Source organism: Pristiophorus japonicus, chromosome 7, assembly GCF_044704955.1.
Source record: "Pristiophorus japonicus isolate sPriJap1 chromosome 7, sPriJap1.hap1, whole genome shotgun sequence".
In the NCBI taxonomy this organism is placed as follows: domain Eukaryota; kingdom Metazoa; phylum Chordata; class Chondrichthyes; family Pristiophoridae; genus Pristiophorus; species Pristiophorus japonicus.
This window is the reverse complement of record NC_091983.1, coordinates 4640924-4649732: the sequence shown is the minus strand read 5'-3', so window position 1 is coordinate 4649732 and position 8809 is coordinate 4640924. Positions and strand designations below refer to the sequence as shown.

Genomic DNA, 8809 nt, shown 5'->3' with positions numbered 1-8809 from the left:
TTGAGGGAGTGAAGCGAAGGTTCACCAGACTGATTCCCGGGATGGCAGGACTGACATATGAGGAGAGACTGGATCGACTTGGTTTATATTCACTGGAATTTAGACGAATGAGAGGAGATTGCATAGAAACATAAAATTCTGATGGAATTGGACAGGTTAGATGCAGGAAGAATGTTCCCGATGTTGGGGAAGTCCAGAACCGGGGGATACAGTTTAAGGGTAAGGGGTAAGCCATTTACGACCGAGATGAGGAGAAACATCTTCACTCAGAGAATTGTGAACCTGTACCACAAAAAGTTGTTGAGGCCAGTTCGTTAGATATATTCAAAAGGCCCTTACGGCTCAAGGAATCAAGGAGTATGGAGAGAAAGCAGGAATGGGGTACTGAAGTTTCATGATCAGCCATGATCATATTGAATAGTGTTGCAGGTTCGAAGGGCCAAAAGACCTACTCCTGCACCTATTTTCTATGTTTCTATGGTGCTATGAGAGAGCTTGGGGGAGAGAGAGCGAGCTTTGGGGAGAGGGATCTTGGGGTGGGGGGCGGGGGGGAGAGAAAGAGAGAGAGAGAGAGCTTTGGTGGGAGAGAGAGGCTAGAGAGCTTGCGGGAAGGGAGAGAGCTTGGATGGAGAGAGTTAGCTTGGGGAGAGACAAAGCTTGGAGGGAGAGAGAGAGCTTGGGGAGAGTGATTGCATGGGGGGAGAGCTTTGGGAAGGGGGGTTGAGAGAGAGCTTCGGCGGTGAGAGAGAGAGAGCTTGGGGAGAGAGAGAGAGAGAGAGACAGAGAGCTTGGGGGTGGGGGAGAGAGAGAGCATTGGCGGGGCGGGGGTGGGGGTGAGAGAGCATGGGCGGTGAGAGAGAGAGAGTTTGGGGGGAGAGAGAGAGAGAGAGCTTGGGGAGAGATAGAGAGAGAGAGCGCTGGGGGGGTGGGGTGGAGAGAGAAAGAGAGCTTGCGGGGAGTGGCAGGGTCGGAGAGAAAGATAGCTTGGGGGAGAGAGAGAGAGCTTGGGGGCGAGAGAGAAAGAGAGATTGGGGGCACAAGAGAGAGATAGCTTTGGGGGGAGAGCGAGCTTGGAGGGAGAGAGTGAGCTTTGGGAGAGAGAGAGCCTGGGGGAGAGAGAGAGAGCTTTGGGGTGGGAGAGAACTTGGAGGAAAGAGAGAGAGAGAAGCTTTGCGGGGGGATGAGAGAGCTTTTGCGAAGAGAGAGAGATATAGAATTTGGGGAGAGAGAGAGAGAGAGAGAGAGAGCATGGGGAGAGAGAGCGAGCTTTGGATAGAGGGAGAGAGAGCATGGAGGGAGAGAGAAAGAGAGCTTGGGGGAGAGAGAGAGGGAGAGAGAGTTTTGGGGGAGTGAGAGCTTGGGGGAAGAGAGAGAGAGAGCTTGGAGGGAGAGAGTGAGCTTGGGGAGAGAGATTGCTTGGTGGGGGGGAGCTTTGGGTGGGGTGGGGGTGTGTGAGTGAGAAAGAGCTTTGGCGGTGAGAGTGAGAGAGAGCTTGGAGGAAGAGAGACAGCTTGGGGGAAGAGGGAGAGAGTTTGGAGGGAGAGAGTGAACTTGGGCAGAGGTTGAGCTGAGAGGGAGAGAGAGAGCTTGGGGTGAGAGAGAGCTTGGAGGGAGAGAGAGAGCTTGGGTAGAAAGAGAGCTTGGGGGGAGAGCTTTGGGAGGGGTTGAGTGAGAGAGAGAGCTTCGGCGGTGAGAGCGAGAGAGAGCTTGAAGAGAAAGAGAGCGAGAGAGAGAGCTTTGGCGGGGCGGGGGTGGGGGTTGAGTGAGAGAGCTTGGGCGGTGAGAGAGAGAGAGAGCGCTTGGGGAGAGAGAGAGAGCTTGGGGGAGAGAGAGAGAGAGCTTTGGGGGAGAGAGAGAGAGAGGGAGAAAGAGAGCTTGAGAGAGGGTGGGGGAGAGAGAAAGATAGCTTGGGGGAGAGAGAGAGACAGTTTTTGGGGCTGAGAGAGAGAGCTTAGGGGGAAGAGAGAAAGAGGGATTGGGGCAAGAAAGAGAGATAGCTTTGGGGAGAGAGAGAGAGAGAGACAGAGAGCTTGGGGGAAGAGCTCGGGAATCAGCCTCGCTCACCCTTGGTATACGGTGGAAAGTTGAGCCACGGGTGAACAAGATCTACCGACCCGAACAGCATTTCACCGGCCGTGCTGTTCCAACTGATGTTCACCAACTTATCCCAGTGAATACTCAGCAATTGGGCCATCCTCTGAGTCTGTTACAGCATCATTAAGAGTGAGACAGTCAACAGCTGTTAGGCAACAGTATACTTTGACTTACTGGCAACACCAAAAGCTGCGAGAACATGACAGCAAATGTCCTTTATATGTAGAATTGTTGGCGACACCATTTTCTCTTGAAGCTTTGTGTGAATTCTGGGCGGCTTTACTGTGCCGACTGGAGTGTATCTGTGATCTGTAAATGCTCCCCTTTATAGGCTAATCGGTGCCACAGTGAGAAATCCAGGTTACACAATAGTTGGTGTTAGTTACTCACTTAACAAACAAAGCGAGATTTTCCATTCCAGTGTGTTCGGGAGGCCAATGGGGAATTTATCCAGATCAGTTCATGGGGCTAGGTTTTACACTTTTGTGCAGATCGGGCAAAAATGGGCGTTATTTCCAGTGTGGGTGTTAAAAATGGGTTTCCCGCCCGCTGGATTCTCGTCTATTCTCAAAGACACTCGTCTCCATTTTTGAAATTGGGCGTTATCGCAAGTGATATGATAAGAACATAAGAAATAGGAGAACAGAAGTAGGCCATATGGATATGGGCATTAGCGTTAAATCTCTCTGACCTTCTGCCGTAAAGTGTCTCGGTCCTTAGGAACGGCATGGCAACGCTCAATTCCCGTGATTCAGGAGGTCAGGGGGCATCATGACATGCGCATAAGCAGAGACAGAGAGAGAGAGAGAGGGAGCTGAGAGAGAGTGGAGGCGTGTGTCGGCATGGTGTGATTGCTTTGGGAGGAAGGAGGGAGAGTGTCAAGCTTCAGACCAAATTGGGATAAAGAATTAGCTATTACCAGCCAGATATTTGTACGAATTTCATCATTATCATGGAGGGAGTGGAGGAGGCAAGTCAGCACGCTGTGGTGACTGATGCTGGCGACAGCAGTGAGTTGGGAGAGGAGCACATTGAAGGATGAAAGAGAGCGAGAGGTTCTCGGACGAGGCAAATGCCTCCCTCCTGCAGGAGGTCAAGTCACGCAGAGCTGATGTGACCCAGGGAGGGCGTGGGAAGCCCACCCCAAAGATGTAGCAGAAGATATGGACCGTGATAGCAGAGGTGGTCTCGTCGGCCACCAGCGAGGAGCATGAGGGCAACCAATGCCACAAACGATGGAACAACCTTGTGGGATCCGCAAGAGTAAGTATCACATTTATTTACACTCACTTATATATTTATGAATTTGATTTGTAAGAGTCATGAGTGACTCTCATCAGATGTGAGGTCATCCTTTTACTGGGAATGTTGTACTCAAAGCCTGCGGTCACAGTGCTCATCTTTAGGTAAAGAATGATCATTCTCATCACAATCGTGATTACATCTGTTGGTTATCAGTCTTTGCGGCAGTACCTATCAATAATATCATGCAATGATCTCATGCCATGTCGTCCTGTTGCATTTACAGAAGAAGTTATCGACGATGAGGTCCGAGCAGAGGCGAATGGGTGGGTGGGGGGGCCACCAGTGACCAGCAACATCACGGACATGGAGGAGCGAGTGCTCGCACTCATGGGTTGGCACCCCTGGGTGGCCACACAGTCAGCTGCAGACTCTGAAGTGATACGATATGAGTAAAATATACGCCATTGCATGATCTAAAGTCAATTGATGCCACACCCATTCATATCCAACAATAATATATGGAGAGCTGGTTTATAAAATATTCTTATAAATAATGCAAGTCTCATGAGAATCATTGCAATGCAGAATGTGTTGATGGCCATGAAATTTGACGTCTGTGATGATGCTGATAGCGGTGGTGGTTTTGTCATGCAGTGTCTAAGGCTGAGTGTGACCCTCGCACCCCATTCTCCTCTAATAAGCTCATTTGTGTTTTGCAGCTCAGCCAGCAGCAAGGCAAGACCACAGAGGCCAGAAGGTGGGGGCGCAGGCTGGACTCACCGGACGAACGTACACCTGGTGCTGAAGATGTCCGATGCTCGCCCGTCTATCCACTGGGTCTCTTTGTGACCAATGAGAGCACCGACATCGAGGGGCCTGCATCGCTACTGTCGACAATGCATTCGCCCCAAAGGCCATATAGTACTCCTCTGACCATTCCCACATCGACTGTGGAGATACTTTGTTCAGCCATGAACTCATTGAATGGCAGTGCAGGCTAGAAGGGCTGAATGGCCTGCTCCTGCACCTATTTTCTATGTTTCTATGTTTCTATACCGGGCACAAGCATCTCACCGCAGGGCAACCCATTTGTCCCCAGGCCGGAGCCGACCCCGTGGAAGGTCCCTGGATGTGGCAGGTCTCATCCACAGGCACCAGATGAGACCAGAGAGATGGTGCAGTTGTCAAGGAACAATGTCGGTGCATTGGGTACATAGCCCAACAGCTGGGCAGCATCTCGCAGATAACAGACGCCCTGGAGGTGAGAGGCAGGAACACTGCTGGCACAGGTCCCCCGTGGTCCCGGAGCCCAACGCTGAACCCCCAGGTTCGCCACCCCCAGTCCCAACGGCACATGAGAGGCAGGAGCAAGATCCTGCTTCTGGATCTGACAATGTTCCCACGTCGGTACCCCCCCGCTCCCGCACACATCCAGCCACCGGCTCTGCCTTCATCCCCCTCAATGAGGCACCACCTAAGGAGCTGCTTGGCCAGGCAGCTTGGGGCGAGGAGGGGAAGGAGTCGAGGTGGGGAGAAGAAGGGGAAGGGGGGAAGGAATGTGAGGTGCATGTCCGCAGGTGATGGGTCTGTTATATCCCATCTGGGTGTGTGCAATTTGTTGTAATGTATGGGGGAAGGAGGCCACCCTCCTGCTTTGCGTTTGGGAAGTGTGTTTCTGCACATGGTGCCCATTTGATTGAGGTCAATGTTTTAAAAGTGCGGTTGGGGTCGGCTGTTTCTGGCTCTCATACTTATGATTTCACAACGATGCTCATATAGAAAGTTTTTTTATTGAACATAGCATTGCTGTGCCTTGTCTCAGATAGCGTCACACATTGATTATTGCTTAACATTAAAAGAGTATAAATTAACTTAACTACAATTAAACTGAACTTTAACTGGCACCAAGGTGATGGCCACCATTGATGTCTGAGCTGCACACACACAACAGTCTGTTAGCGTTATCAATCACAGCAACGTTCTTTAAGGCAAATCGCTCACTGATGGCCTGCTGATGTAACATTCCTGCAGCTATGTTGCCACCACGGGCCCTTTCCTGCAGTCTGCAGGGGGGAGTGGATATGGTTGCATAGTCAGCCTGAGTGTCTGGGCCGAGTTCAGCGTCCAGCCTCTCGTCTTCCTCTTCCGCTCTTTCCTCAGGTGCTCCATCTGGAAATTTCTGCCCCCTCATGATCGCCAGGTTTTGCAGCATGCTGCAGATGGCCACGACTTTCGCTGCCTGAGCAGGGTTGTATTTCAACTCCCCTCCTGAGTGGTGCAGGCATCGAAACCGCTGCTTAAGCAAACACATTGTTTTCTGCACCACATTGCGTGGGTCTCTGTGGCTGTCGTTGTATTGCTTCTCTGCCTCGGTATGGGTGTCACGCAGGGTGGTCATCAGCCAAGTGGCTAGGCCATAACAGTTGTCACCAAGCATCCAGCATTGTCCTTTTGGCTGAGTGGCAAAGATGTCAGATACAGCACACTCACTCAGGATTTGAGTCTCCTTGAAGCTGCCCAGAGATTTGTCATGCACCGCCATTATGATGTGGTTGTGGTCGACAATTAGTTGGACCTTCAGGCAGTGAAATCCTTTTGTGTTGAGAAAAAGCTGTGGGTCATGAGAAGGTGCCCGCATGGCGATGTGAGTACACTGTATTGCTCTCTGCACCCTTGGGAAGTTAGCAATGCCGTAGAACACTGCAGCACTGTTAGTCTGAGCCTCCGTGGTCATAGAGAAGCTGATAAAATCCATCCAACATGCGCACAGGGCCTCCGTGAACTGTCTAATGCAGCATTGTGTGACATGGTGAGACAGAGGGGAAATGTTGACCGTGGAGGCCTGAAAGGAGCCGGATGTGTAAAGAGACAGGGTGGCTGTGACCTTGACCTCGATGGTCACCGATGTCCTGAACATGCTGGCAGGCTGGAGATGTGGCCTGATGAGCTGACAGATTTCTGTGATCACCACTTTGTGGAAGTGCAGTCTGCGAAGGCAGGTGTCCTCTGAGACGTCGAGGTAACAATGCTTCTCCGAGTGAGGGTGGGGTGTGTATGGTCTAGTCATCCTCCTGAGCCTGGCACGTTGTACATTTGGAACATAATTCTGAGGTTGTGCCATTTGTACTCTGCAGCATCTGCATAGTTGACAATGCAGGCTGCGAAATGGCTGGCCCCATTGAAAGAAAAGCATAATGTGATTGATGAGAAGAAATTAATTTGAGCACTAAAAGCCACCCACAGTGAGAGCCAATCGTGCAGATGTCGTTCAGATGGTCACTTCACCGGAGAGTAACTCCAGAGTCAAGCTGAACTGCCAGCGAAGTTGCAGTAACCTTTTCAATGGAGCAACTTGTGTGGTGAAAGATGGCGTCCACAACACTGTCGTTCGGTCAGAACACTTTTTCAGAGCAGTGTTTTGGGCGAGCAACATTGCGTGCGCTATGTGTGCGAGATAGTGAAAATGAAAATGAGGTCCTGGCCGCTAGTTTCTGCAAATTTGATAATTACGACAGAAAAAATTGGGCTGGTGTAATTATTGATTCTCAGCGTTAATGAGGCGTGGAAAGTAACGGTGGGCGATATTATGGGGGTTGATTTCGCCCATTCTGATGATGCCGCCCAAAAAAAGTGGGTGAGCGGTAATATATTTTGTTGGCGTTACGCACATGGGGAAAGTAACTTTCGGCGAAATATTTGGGAAAAATGGGCGTCACTTTCCATTTTGTGCAAAAATGGGCGATATAAGGGCGTTACACGTCTTTTCAGCATTAAAATGGACGATAAGTGGGCGTAATGCATACCAAAATAATGTAAAATCTAGCCCACAGGCTCTGTCCATTAAAATCAATGAATGGAGAGTTATCCCAGAAGGAATGCACTCTGTGCATACTTCCTGAACGCTGAATAGAACATCCTTCCCAGAGAAGGTGTTTCGTTCTTTGAACTCATATTACTGCAGTGAAATCTTCACTCAATTGTTACATAATTAAAACGTATTTTGCCGTGTGATGATGACTGATAATTAATCCGCTCTAACATTACTGCGCTTGACTCTACCCTAACATTAATGGTGGTACCTCGACTCTATCATTGCTGATGTTGAACCTAATCTTACATTACTGGGGGTGACCCTATTCTAACATTACTAGTGGTGACCCTACTCTAACATTAGTGGTGACTCTACTCTAACATTAGTGGTGATGACTCTACTGTAATATTACTGCTGCAACCCTAATCTAACATTACTGGTGGTGACCCTACTCTAACAATACTGGTGGTGACCTTACTCTAACATTACTGGTGCTGACTATACTCTAACATTACTGGTGGTGACCCTACTCTAACAATACTGGTGGTGACCTTACTCTAACATTACAGGTGCTGACTATACTCTAACATTACTGGTGGTGACCCTACTCTAACAATACTGCTGGTGACCTTACTCTAACATTACTGGTGCTGACTATACTCTAACATTACTGGTGGTGACCCTACTCTATCATTACTGGTGGCTATTCTACTCTAACATTACTGGTCGTGACACTAATCAAACATTTAGGACAGAGAAAAAGAGAAATATGTTCATTCAAAGAACTCTGAATCTTTGGAATTTTCTTGCTGACAGGTCTGTGGATGTTCAATCGTTGAGTGTATAGGGCCAGACCGGAGATCTCTTTACATATCTTGATTTTATGTTATTATTTATGTTTAGAAATCGAGGTAGTTTGAGAAGCAAAGATGTGGACTTGGCTTGCGGACTTGGGAGACATCAAACTGAGGCTCTACAGTACCACCGCTGGAAGGAGGTTGTCTCTCTTAAGACGTACCTCAGAGTCGAGGATGACTTGCTTCCACACTAATATGAGTTCTCAGATGACTGATAAGACCAATGCGGGACCTACAATCTCTGTCACTGGTAGGGCAGACGATGGTTGAAGGGACCGCAGCTGATCTCTTGCGGTGCAGATGGTGGGATTGTTGTGTGGAACATGGATGTAAAGAGGAAAGAGACTCCTGATTGGCTAGATAGTGAGTGGGTGGGGTGCTTGAGTTGTCATGTGCTTCTTCCACTGTTTGTCACTGGCTTCCACGTGCTCTTGGTGAAGAGACTCGAGGTGTTTGGCGCCTTCCTGGATGCTTCTTCTCCATTTTGAGCGATCTTGGGCCAGGGATTCCCAGCTGTCAGTGGGGATGTTGCACTTTTTCAAGGAGGCATTGAGGGTATTCTTGACTCATTTCTTCTGCCCACCTGGGGCTCGCATGTCGTGTCGGAGCTCTGAGTAGAGCCTTTGTGTTGGGAGTCTACTATCAGGCATGCAGACGATGTGGTCATCCATCAGAGCTAATCGAGTAAGGTCAAAGCTTCGATGCTGAATATGTTATCCTGAACGAGAACATTGACGTTGGTGTGCCTATCCTGCCAAGTGCTTTGAGGTGCCTGCTGTACATAGTCCATGTCTCTGAAGCA

General features: G+C 49.5%; 1 protein-coding gene across 1 annotated transcript; it reads right to left on the bottom strand.

The window, feature by feature from the left end:
- Positions 1-5233: 5233 nt before the first annotated feature.
- On the bottom strand, positions 5234-6460 carry LOC139266997 (putative nuclease HARBI1). Its single transcript, XM_070884630.1, has one exon. The coding sequence runs from the start codon at positions 6458-6460 to the stop codon at positions 5234-5236; it is 1227 nt and encodes a 408-aa protein (XP_070740731.1).
- Positions 6461-8809: the final 2349 nt, after the last annotated feature.

Excerpts from the sequence above, each read along its gene's own strand:
- LOC139266997 (XM_070884630.1), bottom strand. The coding sequence starts at position 6,460 with ATGGCACAACCTCAGAATTATGTTCCAAATGTACAACGTGCCAGGCTC.